The 26532-nt window shown below is 38.1% G+C and overlaps 1 protein-coding gene across 4 annotated transcripts; it reads right to left on the reverse strand.

Annotated features, from left to right (window-relative positions):
• Positions 1-4846: 4846 nt before the first annotated feature.
• Positions 4847-26417, reverse strand: rpap1 (RNA polymerase II associated protein 1). Of its 4 annotated transcripts, none has more exons than XM_017302636.2 (27): positions 26326-26417; positions 25247-25434; positions 25020-25168; positions 24639-24731; positions 23974-24106; positions 23113-23259; positions 22790-23014; positions 22050-22165; positions 21164-21262; positions 20988-21089; positions 20742-20909; positions 19792-19971; positions 19582-19716; positions 19336-19506; positions 18557-18714; positions 17446-17607; positions 17164-17359; positions 16447-16556; positions 16173-16368; positions 15289-15435; positions 15009-15151; positions 13959-14388; positions 13260-13378; positions 12338-12569; positions 12088-12264; positions 8787-8843; positions 4847-5477 (listed from the first exon to the last, which is right to left on the reverse strand). In XM_017302636.2, exons 2-27 carry the CDS (start codon positions 25431-25433, stop codon positions 5337-5339), a joined length of 4173 nt encoding a protein of 1390 aa, XP_017158125.2. In that variant the 5' UTR covers position 25434; positions 26326-26417; the 3' UTR covers positions 4847-5336. The 4 variants fall into 4 exon arrangements, with proteins under 4 accessions (XP_017158125.2, XP_008398212.2, XP_081459418.1 ...); XM_008399990.2 differs by having other exon boundaries at positions 25247-25437; XM_081603292.1 differs by lacking the exon at positions 26326-26417 and adding an exon at positions 25830-26292.
• Between the last annotated feature and the right edge of the window lie 115 nt (positions 26418-26532).

The raw sequence follows: 26532 nt of genomic DNA on the forward strand, positions 1-26532 counted from the left end.
AAACTCAAAGGTAACACTGCTACCAACTGCATCCCTGCTCAGCCTAGAGATGTTTTTTTATTATTATTTTGTTTTTTCTGTGTAGTTTTGTTCTCCTGTAAATTTAGGGAATCGGCCAACTTCAAGTATGACTAATCTGCAGAAAATTCACATTTTAAATCAGTTTTTAAAAAAAATCTAGTATATTTTCAATGCCAATTGTAATTCAATTGAAGCACAATCATCCATCTATTTATTCCTGCACAGCATTGTGATAAAAATAAATTTATTGAGTTCACCTTGCATGCAGCACAGCGGATTTCTGAGGGGGTTTCTGCTTTTTGTCAGCTGTGGGGAAAAAAGGCAGATTAAAATGTGTTTCATGTTATATGCGTTCAGTAGTTTACGTTGATATTCAGCTTGAGTTATCCTTACCTTTTTATGTTGTAGTGCAGTGGTCCCCAAGCTGCGGCCCGCGGGCCGGATCCGGCCCGCAGCCACATTTGGTCCGGCCCCCTGAACAATACCAGAGAGCATTCAGATTTTTTTTCATATATTGTATTTTCCGGTTTATATGTGGATTTTTCTTCAACCACCAGGGGGCTCTTTAGCAGGAAGTGTGTCCTGTAAACTGTGGGCGTTTTGTTTTGCATGAGGCATTGCTGCCATCTGTTGGACTTTTAGGGAACTGCTTGACTTTTATGTTATTTTATCAGTAGGGTTGTTTGCTAGCGGTAGAGCAGATGAACACACGTGTTTGTTATGGACGCCGCATTCCGAGTTTCCCTCAATGAAGTATATACTAGTCAGTCCCAGTGACCGTTTCACTAATGGTTTTTGCCCATGTGCTTTCTGGGTAAAAATCAATTGAGAAACGCGACCCCCTCCCCCCCGCTGAACAGTTTCAACCTTAAAACCCCCCCACCCCCACCCGTCAACAATTTCCGGCAGTGCAGGTGATAAACGTGTCACACTTTTTCTGTTACAAACTGACTCCGGCCCCCTACCAGACCAGAGCAGGGAAAAGTTATGTGGCCCTCACAGAAAAAAGTTTGGGGACCCCTGTTGTAGTGCATTAATGACCATCGGAGGGTGCAGAGATCGACAGCGCTGCTATGGGAACCAGTCCATCATCTGTTCTTCTTTTTGGGTTAAGACATCGATCACCAGCCTTTGAGCGAGCAGATCCAGGAAGTGGTCGACGGGTGGGATTTTAAGAGCTCCGGGAAAAGCCGAAAGCTTGAGGTCAATTAGCAGAAACTGAAGCTGTTCCGACACGTAGTTCGGCTAAATTAGCGCTATTGAGATGTTACATTTTAAAAGTTTGTTGAGTGTTAATATTTCAAAACAGAACCGCTTAAAAGTGAATTTTATATCCCACAACAAACTCTGTTCGAACCGTTTTACTTTCCCGATCTGGATTGGCCCAGCCGCCATATTTGTTCCTGTATGTCGCTCCGTTTAAGGATGACCAGCGGCGCCCTCTGCTGGATGGCGGCCAAACTACAACATTAAAACAAGGTCAAAGCAGATCTTATTAGTTCATCGATTAGAGTCATTTTAATCTATTATTAAACCATTAATTCACAATTAATCAGAGGTCGATTAATTGCTTTTATCCCCACTACCTTTTTACATAATTTATTTATTTATCATGATCACTGAAGCTCAGTTTTATTTATTAAAGAGTTATTTAAATCTTTATTTTGGTCACCTTAATGTGTCTGTCTGCCATTAAGGCCACAGATTTCGCATGTCTGATTAGTTTGTTGGTATCTTATGCCTTTTTTGACCCTAAAGAGGAAGAATTTGAATATATAACACTTGAAATAAATGGTTAAACAATTCCAATGTGGCATCTATTACTGCAACTATATATCCTAACATCTGAAACAGCTGAAATGAAAATATAAATTTGGTTCGTTTTATTGAATTGTAAGCATAAAAAAGTGCATCTTCCCTAAATTAGTGATTTCCCTCAGGGTAAACTTAACAAAAAGGACCAGTGTGCAGAGTGTCACTTCTTTGATATCACTTACAGCCGTTTATAAATTCTCACCATGCTGCAGACAAAATCTCTCTTTGTTTCTCAGTGCCTTCTCGTATTATTGCTTAATTTGCTCCCAGATGTTACCTCTTTGAGATCCTCTAATTCTGTGATCTCTGGATTTCCCCTTTCCCTCTTTTTTCTTGTCAGTAATCGATAAGTTTTTTTTATACCCTTTTCTTTAGAAGTTGGATATCATATATTTTTGTTCATCTTTGAGTGTCGTCTTTCCTCTGTCTCTCATTCAGAAAGCAAAAACACTATCAAAATGTCGGAACATCATATTGCAGGTTGTTTTGCGTTTCTCCTTGCATCACAAGGATGTTTTTCTCACATGAAATTGACATACAGACAGGTATTAAAGTAATTAAAATTTTGTGCAACAACAGTACATGCTGAATTCTTTTAATTTACAAAACTCTCCAAGGTTTTGTTCTTCTAATTGTCTTGTAAAAAGTTGTCTTCACTCGGAGAAAATACAGACAAACGGAAACCAAATGGACCCAAAGCAGGAAAAGCATCATGTTTCTTTTTTAATATGTCAACACAGATTAGTTTAAAATTTCTGACACTTGCTCAGAGCGGCATTAGAAATGGGGTCAAAATCACCAAAAAGCATAAAACTTACGCTTCAGTTCCCCTTCAACAACTTTTTTTTATTAACTTTAAACAAGTTTAAGCAACGTCGAGATGGTTCCTCATGCTTTATTTTGAAAATAAGGAAAATATTTTAAATGTTTTGTGTATAATTGTGCAAAGAATTTATTTTATTTCTTGTACTTTGTATTAGTTGTGGCGTGGCACAAATATAGATGCTTATTTTAAACATGTTTTTTAAATCATACACTGTAATCTGCACTGCAAAAATGCAAAATCTTACTAGTCTGGTGCAAATATCTTTAACCTAAAAGTGAAATAATCTGCAGTGCAATACTTTTTCTTCAATATTAAGGAATTATTGACTCTCATGTTGTAAATTTATCCTCATTGTACATTAAATTCTTTTACCTAATATTAAATATGCATTCTTCCATTTAATTTTAAACAGATCGATCACTCATTTAAATATGAGTTAAGGTACTATTAGAAAATATTCATGTCCACAAACTAAACTCTACTTGTATTTCCAATAATTTTAAGTAGTCTTCAGGTTTTACATGAACATTTAAAGAAGCTTAGCATCATATTTGACAGCTTCAACCCTCTGAGTCAAACACACATTTATGCATTAACCAGTTGTACTTTATAAGAAGAGAAAACTTTACAGTTTCTACATAGAAATGTTCTTTTCCGAGTTGCACTGGACCTCTTTGGGGGTTAAGTTAAAGCAGATTCCTCGCTTATCATCTGCGGACCAGTTTTACGTGTTTCACCCAGTTTATGGGGCCAAATTAAGACCAGATGTGGAGCGAAGCTTGTGATCAGCATTAGCATCCACAGGCTGTCTTTGTCTTTAACCAGATATAAAATAATTACACAGCAGTCTGGACAAAACATATACATACCAAGAATTTATAGAAATAAGTGAAAACAGACTTGAAAGAGAAGTGAGTTTTTTTAAGTATTGGCATTGACTTATAGCTCATAAATTAATTTATAAGCATTTTTACTTTGTTTATTTACTGCTCACATACCAACACAGCATATAAACACAGAACACACCAGAAAGTCACCAAGTAAGCTTTTTATAATGTTGTTTTGATAATTAAAAATAAAGTCAGAAATTTCTAAACATATGAACATTTATGTTGTATGAAAAAAGCTCTCGTAACCCAGATAAATAATAATAAACAGATTACTGAAGTAATTAATTATGGCAACAATGTAAACAAAACACTTAAATAATTTTAGATCTATTTAATCTGGCATAAAGTTACAAAAACATTTATTTCACCCTTATATTCATTTCAATAATTCAATATTTAAATTTGATCATTTGAATAAAACTGGATATTGATACAAACATTTTAATCTATTAAATGTGAAAATAAAAAACGTTTTGTAATATATTTTGTGTTGAATACTGAGTATTTATTTTAGCATTAGTTAAAATTATTACAGCACAAGAAGAAATATTAGAATTATACATGTTTTTTAAAATGCTTAAAATTTTAATACTATGCATATAATTACACATAAAATTATTTAATTATTTAAAACTTTAATTGACCATTTAATAAATTGATATATGGAAACATTCACTATACATATATTTTGTAATTATTTAACACAATTATTTCATTTAAATTAACATGTCGATTTAACAGATTATTTATTAGATAGTGGCAATTTTGGCCTTCAGATTTATTTATTTTAGGAAGATGAAAATACAAAAAAAGGAAGAAAAAATAGGAATGAAACTCAGAAATAAAAAATATATATGCATATTTTTATTTCAGTACATTTTCACAGTTCACAATGAAAAATATCTAACTTTTTTGACTTGTAATTATTATAGAATTTGTGTTTTATTTATTGAGCCAGATGTTGATTAAGGCAGCGATGGGCCTCCATACTTCCATCTGAGAGGTTTTTAATGGCTAAACTGAACATAAAATGGCTTTAAAGGGTGTTTCCTTCTTTATTATGTGATAAGACGTTAAAGCCACGTAACCAAACTGAACTTTAATCAAAAACACGTGGCCAAGCTGGAGCCTGAAGCTGCATTTTAAAACGTGGGTCAGTGAAGTTTTATGAATTTAGTTCAAACAGCTGCTTTCCAGAGTTTCTTTTTCTGCCAGTTTTCACTTTGGTTTCAATTCAAATAAATGTGTTTGATAAGGTTGTAGCACAGACGTTGAATAAAAACAAAATCTCCCATTATGGTCGTCGGAGAGGGACGTTTTATTCACAGATAATAAGAACATTTCAGGCACTTGCAGAGCAGGATATCAGACACCAAACTCTGTCCTGGGCGGCTTTTCAAGTGCAAGAAACCCTTTAGCAAAAAGCTGAAGTCACATGGGGACGAGGACTGCAGCACCTCCGCTCTGTCCCATCTGCATTTCATTTCTCGGCGTTTGTATTTGGCCTTTGGCTGTCATTGAAAAGGGATTTTTCTACTTTGGTGTTCCCTGAATTATTTGCACAGCTGGGCCGGGTCCGGATAGGATTTGATTTGATTCTTCTCTTGCTCGGCTGCTGGAGCAGGACGCAGAAAAATCTCGGTGACCGTGCCATTTCCAGGGCGATTGACATCACACAATCTCCCACTGCTAGCTTTTCCTCCCAACATGCAACCTCACATGTTTACAGCTTCGTCCCGTCTCTTTTTATTCCAACTCCCCTCACGTTACTGGTGTGCATCCAGTCAGGCTCCACTGTCGTCCTGCAGACCGAGAACGGTCTCTAAACGCTTCGCCCTGATGGCGGGAAGCTGTTCATACATGTCAAAGCCGAGCTGGAGGTGCTGTTGGGTCAGACGGAAAAGAAGCAAGTGGTTCTTCAACACCTGGAAATGAAAAACAGAGTGAGGAGGATGTGAGGAAAGCAGCAGGTGTTCGTCTTTATCTGCTTTTCCCTGCATGAGGCGAAGGAGGACAGAGACTTAAAGTGACCTCCTGAAATAACAAACTTCTCCACACAAATTGGTAAATCCACCACACCGGGGAAAATACATATTGAATACTTACAAGATTTTTCTCAGTTAAAGCTGCAGCAACGTTTATAAAGAATTCAGTTTTTACAGTATAATGTGAGAGAAATAATCTAAAAAAAAAAGAAAAGAAAAACAATCTCCTCAACTTCTTCCCTGTGCTACTATTGCCGTCTGAAGAAATTCAGTGCTCCCGACCAAAAACAACCAATCAGGAGCAGGAGGGGGGTCTTAGCGCTGTTAATCAACTTGTGTACATGCTGCTAAACAAATTACCGTTACAGGAAAACAGTTTATCTGCCGTCAGTAGCGGCTATGCTAGCTGCAGAGTAGCAGAAGTCAAATGAGAGAATAAAATGGGGTGATGTGCAGCGCCACACGAGGGTGATTGGCAGCGTTATGACCCTCCTCCTGGATCTGAATAATTATTAAGTAAATAGTTTCCTTTTTTTAATACTAATAAGACATTTTACCCATGGCTTGTGTAAAATAATCTGAAAAATAATCTGACAGTGGAACTAGTAGTTTTTCATCAATATTAAGGCATTATTGGTTTAAAACAAGAGCCTAAATAGATACTTCCAAGTTAACTTTGTCTTATTTCAAGTGTACTAGAAACTAGATCAAATATAGATGCATCTTTTAAACATGGTTTTTAAAATCATACTAAAATATGCACTACAAAAACCCAACATTTTACCAAGTATTTTTGGTCTAGTGCAAACCAATCATATCCACTTATAACATGAAAAAATGTCGTTATAAGTGAAATAATCTGCCAGTGGAACTTTTTATATGAATTAGTTACTTTAAATGAGCTCTTAAATCTTCCTGAAAAGTTACTTGTAAGTTAGTTTTGTCTTACTTTGAGATATTTGCACTAGAAGCTGGACTGTTTTTGCAGTGTGGTGAACATTTCAGCAGAAAATCACCACCTTTTCACTCATCCTCGGATCAAAATGTCTGACATCAACCTCTTTCATTTCTCAGACGTGACTTTTATCTCACTTGTCCTCAGCGTCCTTCTGCACATCGCTCTCCCCTCTCTGAGCTTCAACTCTTGTTTTACATGTTTTTGTCCGGCTGAAGACTCAAACGCCTTTTACAAATCACTTCACCCAAACACTTCTGCACTCTTCCTGATTCTCACACGAACGCTTGAACGCATCAGGAAGACGTGAGCTTCGGTGCTTCAACCAAGGACGACAACAAGCGGAACGGATACGCTCCGACTCGAGCCACGGGCGTTTTTTACCCACAACGGCAAAAATAATCAGCATCATGTCGGCTGAGTTACTGTTTATTTATAATAATTAGTTTCAATAGGCTTTCCAAATGCGGTTTGAATCTGATTTTCATAAAATACTGAATCGGCTGAGAGGCCAGAAGCCGTCTAGGACGAATAAATTCTTTCAGTCAGTCACTAAATGTGATTACAGCGGGACCTAATGAGATGTTATGGAGGAGCTGGGGCATAAAAAGAGGCAAATTAATTAAAAGTTTCTGCATTAAAATAACTATTCTTACATCATAACCTTCTCTAACCACGCACAGGTCCGTCTAAATAAATCAGAATTTAATCACAAAGTTAATTTCTTTCAGCTCAAAAAGTGAAAACTCGCATTCATTAAACACAGAGCGACATATTTCAAGTGTTTATTTTTGTTAATTTTGATGTTTATGCTCTATAGTTAATTAAAATCTGGAATCTTATTTCTTTTTCAAGTAAAGTATTACATAAGACCAATAAAACGTTTATATAGAAATGGACCTTGGCGACTAAATTAAAGGCAAAACTTTGATCTGAACAGTAAAAGTTTGGACCACTGAGTAACAGTTCAAGTTTTTTTTTTTTTATCTCTGCTCTAAATAAGATGCAACACCAGGAATGTGGCAGTTCTGGATCATGACCCTGTTCTGTCCAAGTGCAGTTTAGACATGCTCCACTTTTTCCTTCCTCTCAACTTTCCCATAATATGATTGGATGCAGCATTCTGTGAACTTAGGTGAACTTTTGTGGTTTTAACACATTTCTCTTTTGAAAACCCTTTTTAAGTGTTTTTATATAATTTATATTATATTCTTTTCATATGGAAGACGATCAGAGCAAATCTAGACTTAAATCTCAAATCTACCAAATTAATTTGGGACGGGCTTTGAATGTGTATAAAGTTTACAAATCCTACAAAAAATAAAAAACTGTTGTGATTATTTTGCCAGCAACATAATTGACATGAATATGTTTTGTTTTTTGTTTGGAGTTTTATATATATATAAAAATTATTGGAAATTAACCATCCATCCATCCATTTTCTTCCGCTTATCCGGGGTCGGGTGGCGGGGGCAGCAGCTTCAGAAGGGAGTCCCAGACTTCCCTCTCCCCAGCCACTTCTTCCAGCTCCTCCGGGGGAACCCCAAGGCGTTCCCAGGCCAGCCGAGAGACATAGTCCCTCCAGCGTGTCCTGGGTCTTCCCCGAGGCCTCCTCCCGGTGGGACCTGAACACCTCACCAGGGAGGCGTCCAGGAGGCATCCTGACCATTTGCCCGAGCCTCAACTGGCTCCTCTCGACGTGGAGGAGCAGCGGCTCTACTCTGAGTCCCTCCCGGATGACCGAGCTTCTCACCCTATCTCTAAGGGAGAGCCCAGAATTTTTAAAATTCAGAAATTTCCAAGTTTTTTTCTAAAAACATTTCTGAGATTAATCTAAAAAATTGTGAATGTTCAACATTCAAAACTCTTCCGTAATTTCCTTATGGAAAAATCATCAGATTAAATACTTCAAATCTATCACTTAATGTTATAAATCTGTACAGTGTATTAATTCGGATTGAATTACTAAAATAAACGTTTTGATCGTATCCTAAGTCAGTTTGCTTTCACTGCAGAACTAAAGAGACCAGCAAACAAACCGTAGGTGCGACATAATGAGTAAAACTAAGCTGTGATATCAACACACAGCAAGAAAAACTGTTCAGCGAACTGAAAGAAATGAGAAGTGAGCTCAACAAGCTGAGAAACGTTTCAAAACAAACTCGTTTTCCACAAATGTGGGGAGAAACTGAGAGGCCAGAGTCGATGAAATCAATGAACACCTAAAGGCGGAGGAAGAGCAGAGCGAATAAAAACAAGGAGACGAGCAGCGAGTGCAGGGAGAGTAGGAGTACCTCATCAGCCAGGTAGTAGATCTTCCTCAGCATACTCAGTCGAGCTGCTTCGACCTCCTGGAAACAAAACATTTGAATCCAAGTCACAAAGAGTCGTCATCATAAACCGGAGAAATGTCGGCCAAATTTAACAACAGGAAACAAACCGGTGCAGCAAAACTACAGGGCAGCTTCCTTAAAAATCACATTATTCTATTGATTAATCAGAAACACAAAGGGCATTCTGCTAATCTTCCATCTAACCATCTGGGCGTTTTTTAAACAATATTGGAACTGAAAGATATAATTAAACAACTAAATTCATTATTTTAAACAAAAGAAATTAACATTTTATTGTCTACAATGCAATAAAATACCATTCCTGTAGTGAAGACTTGATCATTTGCAGCAAAAGATGCATCTAGACTTAAAAAAAACTTCTAACACGTGAAAAGCTCGGGTCTTTCTGCTTGACTTAAAATCAAGGAATTATCTATTGATTATTGTTTTCCTTAAACTGCTTAATTGGAAAGCAAAAGGTCCTTAATAGGAGATTTTTCTTTGTTAGCAGACTTTAAACCAGGTGAAGATAAAACTGAAGATTTTTGCACCTCAAATGCAAAATGTTGAACAGTTTTGACTTATTTACTGCTTTTGAGCCAAACTGCTGTGTGATGTTTTCCTTCCACTTCACACTCACGCTGTGTCGCATAAAATTAAAAGTTTGCATTCCAGAGGTGTGAATACTTTTTCAAGAGGCTGTAGAAACCCAGTTGGAAAGACCAGAAACAGGATCGAACCGACCAATGAGGTGAGCTCTGTCTGAGACAGCCAGGTGCAAGACAAACTATTATCACTCCTGGACAGCAGCTCTCACCCTTCATTTGGTACAGAGCAACACTGAAACGCTGCAGGAAAACACATCAGCATGCGTTCTTCCTCAGGCAAACCTACAGCCGCAATATCTTTTAATAAAACACGTAAAAATTTACTTTACATTTGTTTTAATTGAGTTTTTGATTATTTGTTTCCTCTTAAACACTGTTAATATCTTTCTTGTTGTAACGATTTGTTTATATATATTAATATTAAAACTTTTTTTTTAAACTTTCATCCTGAATGTTTAACCCTGTAGCAGCAAAAGATAATTTATACGTGAGTTTTTTTTAATAGCGTCACGTATAAATTTGTATATTTATATTGGTGCCCTCTGGTGGACGATTTTAAAACTACAAGTGGAAAAAAGATTTTTGCGTGAAATTTGAGTTTTCTGGGAGTAAAAATTCACTTTTCTGGAATAGTTAGAAAAACATAAAAAGCCAAAACATCCATAACTTAATGATATAGAAAAATGGATAAAATGTGGAATGTGTAATATTTTAGGTATATAATTGAAATTGAATGTATTTACAAAGTGATTAGATTTGAATGTATTAATTATACATATTTTGATTAGATTTTGAAATCAATTACTGTTGCATATTGTTTATTTAACTACGTACTACAGCAACAATCATGCTATTAAAGCATTTTTTTCAAGAAACAGCTGTTTCGACGTATTTTTCTGATTTTAAATGAGATTCTCTTCGTGTCTGATTTGGAAAAAGTTGATCAATGATGGAGCAGCTAAGAAAACTGAAGGCAGTATCAGTGGGAAACTTAAACCCAAATGGAGAAACATTCCAAGAAACGAGGAGCGTTTAAAGGCCTGAAGAGCCACCGAACGCCAGGATATGAAGAAGTCGTTATCAGCAACAGGAAGAAGACATTAAAACTCATCTAAATGTCGACTCTGTGAGTTTTTAATTTGGTGACATCATGTAAAATCCCTGAGGTCTGATCCAGCCTCTGATTCACTGCAGCAACAGCACCCACTGGATCGGAAATAATTACACGGTTTGCTTTTAGCTCACCTCACCGTGGCGTGTAAAAATAACCAAATTAAAACCTGGATCATGCGGCGACACGACTAAGACATGCTCCCTTTCAAAGGGAAATAAAGATTTTTAGCCCAGTCTGGGATGCAAATAACTCAATTTAAATTTATTCCAATTGATTAGTTGATAACGTCCACTTAGTCTTTCTGCTAGTGTGGCAGTTCGGCCTCCATCCAGCAGAGGGCGCCCTAAGGGGATCCAGTTGATACAGAAACAAAGCTGGCGGTCATACCTGATCAGTTTGGGATTAAAAATGCACTTTATGCAACACTCAACAAGCTCCTTACGTTAAGTTTCACTCCAAATAGCGCTCATTAATATTTTATTATATACATTTACATGAATACTTTTATTATTATATATTTATTGTTGGAGCCTGACAACAAAATTTCATTTAATTTGTAAATTTTTTTAAACATACAACTGAATGACAAAAAACTATGTCTATTTAGTGCCTTCTTCTCATTCAAAAATGACTGATGTGCTATGAAAACAAAGATGTAAAGACAGAAAAGTGGAGGAAACAATACAGAAAAATTGTAACATGATAGAAAAAAAAACATGGTTTTGAAGGATGTGGAGCTTTAATGCACTGGAGTGAGCAATATTCAACTGTATGAATATTTCCGATCGTGGGGAATCATGTGCATTTTATTCTTTTCATGTTTTATTTTTCTATTCAGCAACTTAAGAAATTCTTGTTTTGTTATATTTTATAAATATGTCTAGGTTTAATAACATGAGAAAACAAATTTCTGCTTATTTAGTTAGTATTTAAAACTACTGAAAATAATAATATGAAAAATTTGGCCCTTCTTGATACAAGAAAAAACTCAATTATTAGTCGACGAGATCAATCGACTTTAGATTAACTCAATCGATAACTCACAGATCTATCCCATGTAGAGACTAAACTACCATAGACATAGAAAAGAGTAGACACCACACTGGCTGCTCTGGCAGGAAATATGGCGGCCATCTTGGAGCGGTCGTCCCTCCTAATTGGCTAAACCAAAACAGCAGAAGAAACCTCAGCACTGCTGGATATTTTTGTTCAAATCAACAGAATATTGACGTGACGACTCCGGTGATAACTTTTATATATTAGATGAACAAATTATTGTTTATATTTTGTGAATAGAATATTACTATACTGTATTTATGTCCACCAGCAAAACGCCAGCTAATGTTAGCTATAGTGCTTGGTGTAATACACAATGAAGGCTAACTATTTCCTAACATTGAGTTAGATTATCTGACACAAGAGCGCCACCTTAGAAAAACAATAATATTATATATATTACTATAAATATGACCAAAATGTCATCAACAATAGGCAAGAGCATCTATTCTTTATTATGTCTGTGGACTAAAATGCGCTGTACCTGCACCGCGGCATCCTGGGAGAAGACGAAGGAGTTGATGTGAGACACGGCAACCACATAAAAGACGGGACACCAGGACAACTTCAGGGTTCCCGTCACTAAAGCGCGAAAGTACAGACGAAGAAGAGGGAGGGAGTCTTCAGGCGGCGAGGTGAACCGCTCGATGGGGACGGACAGCTTCAGGTCAGGAGAGAAAACATCAGGTTCCAGCAGGTTGTTTTCACATTTAAAAAGCAGGTGGTGACCATACCTGGTCCAGAGTGACACCCAGCGATCTCAGCATCCCCACATGTTCTCCAAAAACAGCCAGCCTCATGGAGGCGCTGTACCTCCTCTGCAGAGGCAGCAGAACCCAGCAGCCAAACAGCCGGTCTCCAAACGACACGGCTTCGTACTGGGCCAGGAGGGCCGAGTACAGGTCCTGGAAGGAGGCCAGGCCTGGAGGAGGCACGTCCAGGTCCAAGGAGTCCAACCTGGACCCCCTGGAAGCAAAGAGAGAAACTCTAAGGCTGCGACTCACGATTATTTGAGAAATCAATTGATCTATAAAGTAATGAGATTGGAAGTTATATTCTACAGATTTTTCATTTGAGCATATTTTATACAATATGAGAGATAAATTAAAGACTCAAATCAATAGATAATACTGTTGCTTTCTTAAATAAGAAAATAAACATTTTAGGAAGATTTTCCCTTTATTTCATGTTTCATTTTTGTAATCCATTTGTAACCTGTGTTTTATATTCCACTGATCGGTGGAGAAAAGACTCCTTGGAGCTTCAGTTCGCCGAATCGTTCGGATGTTTTTGTTCAACTGATTTGTTTGGCTGTACTGATGTTTGTGACTTAATGTGCTAATCATTGAATTTGAATGCAGGACTAACAAAATAAAGTCTTTGTTCAAAACAAATAAATAAATAAAAGCCACGTTAAAGTCCAGAACCCTCCCAAAAAATAAAATAAAATAAAATAAACATTTCATTACCTAACTGAAGTTTTTTCTTTCACCAAATGGTCTTTTTTTGAGTCTATATCCTCCAGTTAACAATCAATTCATTGCTAAATTAATTAACACTTATTTCAATAATTGATTAATCACGATTAATCCGATCAATCGTTTCAGCTCTTGTTTATTCGGAGACTGCAGTGTATTCCAGGTGAGTCGCTCTCACCTGGTGAGCAGCCTGAACAGACCCCAGGTCAGCCTCTGAACGGGTCTCTCCAGGAACAGGTCGCTGGAACAGAGGAAGACGCAGGAAAGGCGGGCGAGTTTGGCGACAGGAAGGACGACCTGCAGATGAAGAGAAGCACCAGAACTGGTCAGTATTGAAGACAACAACTTTACATGAACTGAACTACTGGCTGTGCACTTCAAAGATGATATAAAGATGTAAAATATTTATTTTCTTATTTTAAAAAGAAATGTCATTTATTTGTATCCTATTAATTAGGGGTTGCACTGATTTATTAGCGCCGATTTCCTGATCGGCCGATATTTACATGTGAAGTCGATCGTATCCACTGATCTTATCTACCTCAGCAAACATCTAAAAATCAACCTGCTTTCCTTTGAGAGAGCTTTGACTGACAGACCGGCCCACCGGGTGGGTCATGTCTGCATGTTTATATTTAACAAGTCACTCCGCTGTTACCAACACAGCGACTTTCTTGCTATATTTGGTGACATTTCAGACAAAGAAATGGCATCAGTCGGGCTTTTAAAGATTGGTAACCGGCGGTGGTCAAAAAACTGCAATCGGTGCACCCCTACTCTTAATCAGAAGCTGTATCTAAAGCCTGAATTTTGACCAAAATATGAAAATCCTTTCAAGTCTTTTTAATAAAAATTGTTATTAAGATTTGACTTGTACCTTCACAGCTTCTTCCCTCCAGACCTCCAGCAGCAGCAGCCACTGCAGACAGTGGGTCACCGCCTGCAGAGATCCATGAGGCAGCTCCTCCACCGCCAGCCCTCCGCCGTCAGACGCCCCGGCCCGCTCGTACAGCCCGATCAGCGGGATGAACGGCCAGTCAGACGGGAGCGTGGGGCCGGTGAGCTCCGGGAGCAGATGGGACCCGATCCAAGGGTTGCGCCCCAGGAAGACGTCCCGGGATGTGATTACTGATTGCTCCAGGTGGGCCAGGTGGGTGAGGTAGCAGCCTCGTATGGAGGGCAGCTGGGTGCAGGCTTCTCTCAGGAGAGCGCCGACAGTCTGGAGGGAGGGAGACGTCTGATGAAGCTGCGTGTGGAGCTTCAGTTCCCCGAGCTCCACAGCCTCTGGTCCGCCGCTGTGGCCCTCCCTGCAAACCAACACAGAAACTAAAGTCACTAGTCATTACCTAAATGCTGAAATCAGACGGGTTTGGATCTAGTTACTAGAGCTGAAACAATTAATCTGACTAATTGTTTCTGAGCTGATTATTTAAATAATCTTTAACCGGAATAATCAGACTCTAATTTCACTAATATATCTCCTGAAAACCCTGAAAACTGTTGATTTCGACTTTATAACAAAATAAAGCCGAGCTGCTGCTGTCACTTTAACCGATGGTTTAATTTGGCCTCTAATTTGTTGTTGCTCCTCCACTGCTTTAAGCTACGTTAATAAGCTGCAGCTTCTGGTCATTATTTCCACCACATTTGAGTCAAATAAATTCAAAGTGCTTATTGAAAATACTGGAGCTCTAGGTGAAGAAATGCTCTTTGTTAGAATCTCATAAGCATGAGAATCTTAATTTAACAAGGAAAAGATAAATGAATCCAGACTGAACTCTGCAATGCAGCTTTATACTTCTCCAAAAGTAATCATGCCTTCTTTTTTAACGACTCTGCTCATTTAAAGACGGTCAGACAGCGAACGAATGAGGCTTCCTGGAAGCTTTTCAATGATTAAACTGAGAAAATTAAAGGTTTGGCTTACGATAGAAAGTCCTTGCTGAAGATAACAGTGGAAAGCAGCTCGTGTGCCAGGTATTCACTGCCTGGAAGTAACCAGGGAAGAAGCACCAGCGCCACCTGGTGGTAAAGTGAGGCATGTTTGGCAACTTCCGGCTCAACTGGAACCTGAAAACAGAAAAATAAAGAGCAGAAATACCTAAAATATATGAATCTCATGTGCAAACTATTTGTCCTGCAGGTTCAGACTTTGTTTTCACTCAACAGTTGAGCAGGAGTTGGTTTTAAATTGAATCCAGACTCACCAGTCTGTGCGCCAGCCGGAGCAGCAGGTACAGGAAGTGATGTTCGTGGCGAAACAGCCAGGACCTGCTGTGGGACAGAGTGGGCGTGGCCTGGCTGCAGCTGCGCAGGTAACCAATCACAGGCTCTGACAGCAGGAGGCCTGAGAACTGCAGAGGTGAGGAATGGATCAGAGCTGAAAGCATTGTTAAAACTGAGGCCCAAAACAGAGAAAACATGAACCAGAATAAGTAATATTGAAGAAATAAAATGAAATTTCAGATTTTTCATACTAGATGTGATTTTAATTCACTTTCTTCTCTAAAAAAGAGATTAAAAATGACAGAAAATATTTGCAAAAGTGGCTTTCCTTTCAATCATCCTCTCTGTGAGTTGCATGATGGAATATTAGAGACAGGCTCCGAGAATTTTTAATTTCGAAAAGGAATTAGCAAAAAAAAGAAGGAAAAAAGTTGTTTTTCTGAGAAAAAAGATTCAATAGAGTTACGAGAATCCGACCTTTCAACAAAATGGACTCAGTTGTTTGCACAGTTTTTAAAAGTCCTACTAGTGATAATAATTTGATGCTGATGTGTTAAAAGATTAAGTATTTCTATTGAGCATTATCTTTAAATCTTATACCAAAGTACAACTTCACAAGATGCTATTTTTTGTTCTCATCCATCCATCTATCTTCTTCCACTTATCCGGATTCATTAATTTACTACTTTATTCTAACATCAGAACTTTATTCTTGTAATATTTTAACTTCTGTCTTCTGTTGGGCTCAATCAAGTATTTTGAATTTGAGAAAAATTCAGATTTTCCAAAAGTTAATCTTAAAAGAACTCAATCGAAGTCAATTTACCGCCAACACGAATGTGTAGATAACATGACATAGATCTACCTTCCTACTGAGACCTTTATGGATCTCTGTGATGGTTTCAAAGACGAGTCCCAGTCCCGTCAGGAGAGGGAAGGGAGAGCCGGGAGCCGCCAGTCCTGGACGATCCCTCCATCCCGAACACGCCAAACCAGGGAGGCTGGGCGCGACCTCTGGGCTCTGAGGACTGGACTGAAGGTTACACACAACCGAGGACGACCTAGAGTAAACACAAGAGCGTGTTGAATAAAAACATTCTTAAAGAGCCGTTTCTGTGTGGTCGCTACTTGAGCCTTACCTGAGATTCTTCATCAGGTTTTGCACAACATCGTGACACAAGAGAGGCAGAAGAACCTCCGACGTCAGGAGCTCCAAGTCCTGAAGCGTCTCCACTGGCTTGAAGCAGGTCTGAGGAAAACAGTGTTAGTATTAACTGTACAAATACAGGCAGTCTATAGTCTGTATAGATCATTTTCATAAGAGAAAAACTCTGAATGACTTGAAACACCCAGTTCTTGTTTCTAAAAATAATAACTGTATGTTGTGAAATTGCGACAGAGTATTAAAGCCATGCTGGTAGGTTTCTTATTACGAGAAGCCATAATGTGAGGATAAAGTCATATTACCAGAATAAAGTTGTAATATTATGAGAATAAATTCATAATAATACAAGAATAAAGTTGTAATATAATCAGAGTGAAGTAGTCGTTTCATAAAAACTCCTACACAAATAATAATTCAAAAATGACTGAGTTTATTTTGAAGAAAGACCCTGAACTTGCCAAGCTTATCACATCAGATCTTGATAAGCTTTTTTATCATAAAAACAACTCTTTTCTTGTAATATTAGGAAGTTTTTTTTGTGAAATTGAATCTTTATTATTATTATAAATTATTGACATAATTTAAAAAAGTCTTCCTAATACTTCATGGAACATAAAAATGTTAAATAAATAATTAAAACCCCAAATTTCCAACGAGCACACACGTTTTCACAGCTTCCAGGTAAGCGTACCTGTCTGGAGAGCTGCTGGTAGTGAGCTTGTAGGTAGACTAGATAAGCAGGTATCAGAGTCAGGACGCCGTCTCTCTGAACTGGATTATCGAGGCCTTTGACTACGCCCTTCAAATGTCCCAAAAGGAGCGGCTGCAAACCAGTAACGTGACTCCAGGACACGGGCGGCGGAGGCGGACACTCCTCTCCCTGAGCTCTGTGGAAACAACAGAGACAGCAGCATGCAGATGTGGGACTTTCATCAAATAAGGTCAATGTTGCCGCCTTGTCCCTCCTCGGTACCTGACCATGCCGGCCTGCAGCTCCTGATGGCAGCCAGCCGTGTGTGTGACCTGTGTGAGCAGAGACAGCAGAGCAGAGAGACGATGCAGCTGCAGAGGATCTGAGGTTGACAGGATGCTGTTGAGAGCCTGCAACGTCCGCACCAAGGCTGGGTACAGGTCTCTGGAGAGAAAAATAAAATGGCCGACATCTTCAAACAACTTACGATTAATTGTTGATTAATAGTTTATCGGATTAAAATTAGTTCCAATCAAGGCTCTGATTGGCTTAGAGCTTCTTTTAATGTTGTAGTTTGGCCACCATCCAGTAGAGGCCACCACTGGTCACCCTTAAGCGGAGAAACAAAGAAATATAAACACTCAACAAGCTCAAGCTGTTTCTGTCGTACAGTCTGCCGACCTTAATATCTTCCTGTTCAATTTTCATCTTTTCTTTTTCTATTCAGCTGCCAAAGAGGTTTACATTTTGCTACATTTTCTAAATATGTCTAAGTTAAATAATGTGAAACCCCCCCCACCCCACAATTTTCTATTACTTCCATCAGCACTTAATAGATTTGACAATTAAAAAAGAAAAAAATATATATATACATGTGTTTTTTTTTTATTTTTATTCAGCATATTATGAAAAATTAGTCCTTTGTGTTTTGAAATGACGGTCTCTTAGAATTCTTCCGGGGTTGCTAGGTAAATATGGTTGCTAGGTAACTATGGTTGCTAGGTAACAGCGAAGTGCGCAAAGAATGTGACTTAACTATTAGGAGGCTTTTTGAAATGGCTCATTTTCCAGACACCAAAACACATCAACTTATAACCAAAAACCATCTGGGTGGTTTTTTTTAAGCGTTTGGGTTGTTTTTAAAAGCAGTTGAGTCCTAAACGCAGAACAAAAAATGACTTTTTCTTTTAACTTTTCCAAATTTTACTCTGACAGGTTCCACTAATTGACGTTTTCCATTGGACATTAATTTAGTTCTGTGGTTACCTTTATGATGACTGGATTATTACACTGAATTTTCATAAAATACACAGCAAAAAAAAAAAAAAACAATTGTAGCATTTCTGCAAAGATTTGTACCTGAAGCAGCCACTATAAACAGAAAGTTGCTCACATGTACAGTTGGCAGGCTTGTCCGTAGGCGGCTGCTGCGGCCCACAGCCTGTAGGCCTCCGTGGCGATCCGGAGGGCCTCGTTTGGCTCCATCAGCAGCTCACTGGGCTCGGCACTCAGGAGGCAGGACAGGCGTTCCCGCACTCCCAGGGAGTTTAACTGGAGAAGAAGAGCAGACGCGACGCATTCAAAATCAAGGCAAACTCATCAAAGGTGAAAAATATTAAAATAAGAAACAAATTTAAGTCACTCGTAAGAAGGAAAGTATTAAAATTCTAACTTTAAAGCAGTAAAAATGTAACTGATGAAGCATTCATCTTTGACGTTTATGCAGGGTTTGTAGACTTTTCAAGCATTTTCAAGGTAAATTTTCAAACTTTTCCAGAAGCAGAAAAACGATTTTCAATTCACTATTATATGACATCATTTATTACTGTTATTTAATGCATTTTGATATTTTTCTACATTCTACAGGGGGAACTAAACTACAACAAAATCTTATGTTTTGATGTGTCTCTCACAGAGACCTGACCGGTCTGAGAAAGTTACAAAAAAATCTAAAAAGAAAATGTTCTCGCTACGTTTTCTGGCATTCAGCAAATAGAAATAATTTTAGTAATTCTAACAAACCCAAAACGAGAGAAATTTGATCAGTTTTAACTTCAAACAGTGAGAAAAATTATCTTCAAATATCTGGTTTCAGCTGTAAATAACGTTTTCAGGGTTTGGAGATTAAACACTTTCCAAACCTTGAAATCCGAGCATTTTGATTTGACTTACCAATCTGGCGCATGCATGTCTCCCAGACGTCGCCAAAACCCTCAACAGCTTCATGGCGTCGGCCACAGGACGTCCGTAAACAGACGGAGAACTGAGGGACGATGGAGACGTCCAGGAAGTGGGAAGGAACTCGGACATCAGCGTCTCCATCAGGCGAGGACAGTCCAACACCTGAGTGAGACGCAGCACGGCGTGATCCAAACGTCCCGTGTGTGACTCGCTTTCTGTTGCTCATGTTCGTCTTACCTGGGCGGCAGACCATGAGGAGTGCCGTGCGACGCGCGTCAGGACGTGCAGGACGTCCTGCACCGTGAGCGGGGACGGTCGGACCACTTCCAGAATGTAGCGCAGCCTGGGCAGGAGCCTCATCCTCAACAAACCCTGAAACACGGATAGATTTTATCTGCAGAACATAAAAACGTTACTAAGATAAGATAAGGCAAAGCAGAGTGTTACCTTAACGACATCCTGTCTGGCAACATCATAATCACTCTTCCTTTCTTCTTTCTCCTTGGCTGTCTCCCTCATGCTTTCATCCAGCCCTTCGTCCTCCTCATCTTCCTCCTCCTGTGAGGATGGCAGCAGCGGGAAACACGCCAGGCCACGAAACCAGGAGAAGGTGCAGTCCAAGCACTCCTGAAACAAACCGGAGCGTCGAAAAGTAAAAATAAAATCCCAGATCCTATTTTTCTTATCTAAAAAAATTTATTACAAATGATGGAAAATATTTTCCATCCAATCATCCATTCTGTGAGTTTGGCTACGAGAATTTTTGTGTAATTATGAGAATAAAGTCTAGTATCAGTAGTAGTATCAGAAAAAAAATCAGTTTTACCAGAAAAAACGTCTTAAAATTAAAAGAAGCTCAGAGTTATCAGGACCAGAACAATCATTGCAATGTCCTGCTACTGACAATAATTTGATGCTGATGCGTTAAAAGATTAAGTATTTCTATTGTGTTATCTGTAAAACTTATACCAAAGTATGACTTAAGATGCTCCTCATTTTAATTTCTTATTTTTCATCTCAGAGTTCTCATAAAATTACTCATTCACCTAATATTACGACTTTAATCTGGTTATATTGGGACTTTATTCTTGTAATAATATGACTTGTAGTATTTCAAATATTATGTAATACAACACTGTAATAAAAAAAACACAGTCCAAGTAAATACAAGCTGTAAACAAGATGACGTGATGAAATCTCTGTGAACCATGGAGACCCAAGGAGTGAATGGGTGAAAAATAAATCCCAATTTTCCACAAATTAAATCTTCAAAACACCAAATTCAATTAACTGATCAAATCAATTTATCACCCTACCCTGAGTACTTAAAACTCAAAGATGCATTATGACTGAGCCAGGACGATGTTTGCAGTAATCACTGTGCATCTGGATCTTACTTCATCTTCTGCACACACAAGCAGGGCTTTGAGTGCATGAACGGCTGCAGACATCACTCCTTCGATGCTGTCGTCCAGCGCAAAGCGGAGCAGGAAGAGCAGACCGGCATCGAGCAGCGTGGACGTCACGCTGCCTTTCAGAACCGACTGGTACGCTCCACCTCGCGCCTGCAGGATAAAAAATAAAACTGGGTCTCTGCAGGTTTCCCTGTAGCTATTAATCACTCCATGTGCTGGTTTTTATACTTTAGTCAGGATGCAGGCGAGAGTGTTGAGAGCCAGACTTCTTTGCTGGATGAGCTGACTGCGAGACAGAAGGAAGAGCTCCTGCAGGGAGTAACCGGCTCGCTGGGGGAAGAGCCATAAGTCATTGTCAGCGCGACACAGATAAATATAGTAGTTGTATGTTTAATGCCGCAGACCTCGGGCTCGTCTCCATGGTGGTGCAGGCCTAAGTGGGTCGGCAGATCTTCTGAGGGAGGAATTAAGGTCCCAGTGAAGTCAAAACGAGCCTGCATGGCCTTTAGGACACAGGAAAAGCAAACAAGTCGACTAGTACACACCAGGGCTGAAACAATTAATCGGAATAATTGTGATTAATTGATGACTAAAAGAAGAGTCGACTAATTTAGTAATAGATTAATCATTAACTGAAGTATACAGACTCAAAAAACGAAATTTGCTTTAAAAAACAACATTTTTAGAGCAACATTTAAGCCAAAACTGTACAAACCCATATATATTTAGCATTTAAGATTATAAAAAAAACTTTGTCTTATAAAAATGTTCAACCAAGTTTTAGCTTCTCCTGGTTCAAATTCTGAATTAAGCACCTTTAGCTGTCCAATTATTAAGAAGTTAATCCAAAACACAATCAACAGATCAGCCCTACTGATGCTCAGTCAAATAGAAAGGATCGAGCCTTAAACATTCAGTTAGAAGTGTTTTTAACTGCAGATGCATCCTTTCCATCAAGTGTCAAATGAATTCTACGCTATTCTAGTATAACATACTTGTTTATTTGCATCTTTGATTTATAATATTACGTTAAAATATTATATTATGCTAAAAAGGGTAATTGTTGGTAAGAAATCTGCAGAATGTGCAATTTTTTCAATCCAATTAATTGATAAAATATTCAAAAAGAATTTGATTACAACAATAAAATCATTTATTTCAAGACAGCACTTCCATACCAATATCCCCTAAGTGAAACAAATAGCAATAAAAACGCTAAACATGTGAATGTCCGCACATTTGAATGAATAAATCGATAAATAAAGGAGTTCAGTGGAGGACATTGATCACCTGTTTGGTTCCTTTCTTTCTGGGTGAAGGCAAATCTCTCATCCACTCCAACTTCTCCGGCTCTAAGGTGTCCATGTGGATCCATTCCTTCTGGGGTTTCACCGGCAGGTCATCCTCTGAATTCAAACATACCAACACAAAATGAACCAAAAAAGCCCAGCAGTCAAAAAACATTTAATATACAAGAGGAGCTTTTTCTAAATGAAGCAGATACTTTAAAAACAAGCTGATTTGTTGTTTAGCTAACTAGTGAACCCCTAGCAGCTTAGTTAACGTTTGCTGGTAGGTTGTGATGTCAGTAAAGAAAAATCAACCTGTAATGATTTAATAATGATTAGGGCTGGAACGATTAATCGGATTAATCATAATGAACTAATTTAGTAATCGATTAATCATTAACTGTTTACAGACTCATAAGAAACACAACATATTCAGTGCAGTATTTAAGCTAAAACTACAAAATACAAGAACATTTTGCATTTCAGATAAAAAAAACACCTTCATGTCAATTAATTGTCAGAATAACCAACATAATAATCGATTATTTAAATAATCATTATAACTAACTATTATTACTTGCTGCACTAGTAATAATGATAATAATAATGTATTAGATGCACAATAAGGTAATTAAAATTATAACATACATATTATTAATTTTGCAACCTACTCCTTTAGTGAATTTTGGTATTTTGGACCTTATTAGTGGGAGATTATTTAACTAAAACGTAAAACCTTACCAGTTAAAGGTGGTGATTTGACCTCGGTTTCCTCCTCCATCTCCGCCTCCGGTGGACTCTGACCCGACCCGGCAGCGGTTCTGCAGGATTCTCCACTCTCTGCGCCTTCAGCAGGAGGACCTTCTTCGCTGCATGTACCTGCTGCTGCTGCGTGTTCAGACGGGGAACCAGGCGACACGGCACTCTGAGATTTACGAGATCTGATGAACTCCACCAGCCTGGGATCTGGGAAGGACGTTTAGCCGTCAATAAAATCTGTTTCAGTTCTGGAAACTAATTCAATGCAGACGATATTTTTATTTCAAGAGAATTTAACTTCTCACCAAGCTGAGAAAAAAGCTTCTTTTGCTCCTCTAGAATCTCAGATTTGGACATCGCTTGGAGCTTCGCCTGGTTCTCCTGGTGGATCCTCAGGGTTTCTCCAGAACTGTCCGGACCCTGAAGGCCTTCACCGGACACCAACCTAGAACCTGAACACAAATGCATTTACACCTGCACCTTCTTACACTAATCTCACAGTAAATTTCAAGCCCTTTTCAAGCATTTTCAAGGTACGTTTTCAAACTTTTCCAGCACCACACTTTGAAGGTAAAAAAACATTATTTATAATTATTATTAGCAATAATGTTTTGTTGTAGTATTTTACAGTAAAACTAAAACATAACATTTTGAGTTTGAAGTCTCCCACACTTCCTGTACACTAACGAGGTCTGAAAATAAAATAAATGTAACAACAAAAAAAATCCCGCAACTTCAATAATGTTGTTTAGCATACAAAATATAATCCAATCTCATGTTTAATTACATAAATCAAATATTCAAAAATAAAATTGTATAAAACTTTCTCACTCATTTTTATTTTCAAATAGAAATAACCTAAAATAAGAACATTTTAGTCTGATTTAATTTCAGACAGTGAGGTTAAATCAGTCTTTTTATCCGGTGGTTGTAAATATCTGTTCTCAACTGTAAATAATGCTTCACATATTTAGGCTTTTAATCAAACAGTAGATTGAACTTTATTACAAAACTGTGCAGTTTGAATATCAAGCACTTTCAAGGAGAAATGCAAACATTTGTAAGGGTTTCAAGCTCCCATACAAACCTTGATAACAGGAATGTCAAAGGAGAGATTTAGTGAAAGAAAGCAGCTTTTAGAGGAGTTACATTTTAATGCTTCTCACCAGCATCAGAACGGAGGATCTGATCTCTGGGTTCAGCTGAAGATGCTTTCAGTGTTTTGTCCTCTTTTAGTCTCTGAGCTGCAATCTGACGAGCAAAGATGCTCCTCTTCCCTTTGGATGACGAAGACGGAACCTGGAGGTCCATCAGAACAGAACCACATCCGCTTTATTTGTGTAAATATGCTTTGCAAAAATACTTAGTCCAAATTAACTTCTACACATTCTGGCAACTCATTTACAGAAGCTATGGTATTTATTTACAAAATATTCATCTCTAGTGAATACATTTCAATTTTGTTTGGGAATATATCACTCAAGTTTCATTTACCAGCCAGTAAATGTGTTAAGAAACAAAGAAAAATTACTTCAAACTGATGAATGCACTGCAAAACCAAGTAGTTTCTACTGCAAATATCTATAATGATAAAAAATAAGGTACTGGTTCCACTGGCAGATTATTTCACTTATAACATTTTTTTAAAATCAATACTACAGAGTTATTGACTAAAAACAAAATCCTATATCTTGCTGAAAAGTTACTTATTATTAGTTTCATGTTACTTCAAGAATACAAAGATATTTGAAAAACTAGACCAAAAATACTTGGTAAGATCATGTGTTTTTGCAGTGTGAATTTATGTGTTTATAATAAATTGGGACAATACCTGAGAGCTGGTTTCTGAGCGGTGCAGAACTTTTGGAAAAGCCAGGCCTGTAACCGCTGGCAGAGATATTTGAGCACAGCTGGTGTCTCTCTCCTTCAAGTAAACAACAACTTCATGAGGCCCAAAGCAAAAACACTGATGCTTTTATTTAATTTATTAAACTTGGAGAGTGTTGTTACTGAAATTATATTTATTCAGTTGAGCCCAAAAGAATTTAAAAACTACAGCAGATGCCTTTTTTTAATACAAATATGTCCAAAATCCTTACATTTTTTATTTTGACCCAACGATTTTGGCCTACATGACAAAAACTTTGGACACTGATGGCTCATGGTTTCTTATTCAAACCTTTCAGTTGGATGATTTTTCAAGAAAACTCACCACAATCCTGGAGAGAACAGCACTGATGTGGGTATCGTGTCTGTCCAGCCTTTCTCCAGCATCCTCATCCTCAAAAGTCACACGACTGGCTTTAAATCGAGACTTCTTCGGAGGGGCTGGTGTTAAAGACGGCAGCTGGTCTGGAAGATCTGCAGCAGTTACATTCAGAAGTTTAATATTTCTACCGATAGAACTTTAAATATTGATAGCAAACGCTCGTTTTCAACCTTCTATGGTGACTACGTCCTTCTGATTCTCGCTGCTGTCCGCTCCCTCGGCGTCTCCAGCCTCTCCCCTCCTCTTGTCAGGACGGCGGACCATAGAGGCGGCTGACGGCGCTCCAGAGGTCAGGAAGCGTTCCTGCTCCCTCAGGAGGTCCGCCTCAGAGTCGGTCGGTTTGGGACGTCGCAGCATCCTGCTAAAACACACAGAACATGGCATTAAACAGCTTTCTCTGGAAATTATTTCACATTAATCAGGCATACATACAGTAAAGAGATTCTTAAATATGTATGTAAAGAATTTAAAATAAAAGTTGACAGCAAAAAGTAACACACCATGTCTTAATGCAGCAGAACAGTGCTTTCTACACCCTTGATCCCAATTTATATGCATTATTCAGAACTGAACTGAAAGCAGTACAGACATGTCCTGTCATGTATTTTAAATATCTATATTGCCTTTTGTTTTACAGCATTAATTTCCCCACTTTTAGGCCATGTACCACATAATATGTGGCAAAAAAGGAAAACAGTGAACTAAATCGGTTTAAAGCAAACGATAAACTACATAACTACAAAGATTGCTCACTTGTTTCCGTTATAATTATTAAAATAAATAGGTACCAGTAACACCTCTCTTTGCAAAAAGTCTAATTCATGTCCAATATATTGTTGACTGTCATAAATGGTAGTTTTGGACATTAAGCGTTGCGTCTGCTTCTTTAAATGAGCTGAAGCCAGTAAAAACAGTTCCTTGCTTTTAATTAAATGTAAAAGTTTCGGATCATCGTTCCGTTCCGAAATGATGTTACAGTTCATCAAGGTTCACGTACAATATGTGGTAGAAAAACCCAGAAGCTCAATCTGATCGGGTTAAAAAAACAAATTCTCTTTTTAAAATGATGTTGATGATGTTGTTTTCACGTGCAGCTTTCATCTGAGCGCGAGAGTAAACGTTGGGCGAACGTTAGCTTTAAATCCTAAAGAATTTCCGGTTAAAGACAAAACACCCCACAACTATACTCCAGTTCATCAAGTAAAAACACCCATTCATGATGTTTCTGATTAATATAGTGCCAGCTAACCTTTATTAAGAGTTAAATCCTGGAGGATCCTAACCGAGGTTGCTAGTTCACACGGAAGGTTTTTAGTGTAGGACAACAGGAGCCTCCTTCAAAATAAAAGCACAATACAGAATATATTTAATAAAAAAAGAAATAGATAACCCATGGTATTTTCTCTCCCTTTTTTGTTTTTTCTATAATGTGTGGGTGTGTTCTAGTTAGTTATTC

This window comes from Poecilia reticulata, chromosome 22 (genome assembly GCF_904066995.2).
Source record: "Poecilia reticulata chromosome 22, P_reticulata-male-v2, whole genome shotgun sequence".
NCBI classification, from domain to species: Eukaryota; Metazoa; Chordata; class Actinopteri; order Cyprinodontiformes; family Poeciliidae; genus Poecilia; species Poecilia reticulata.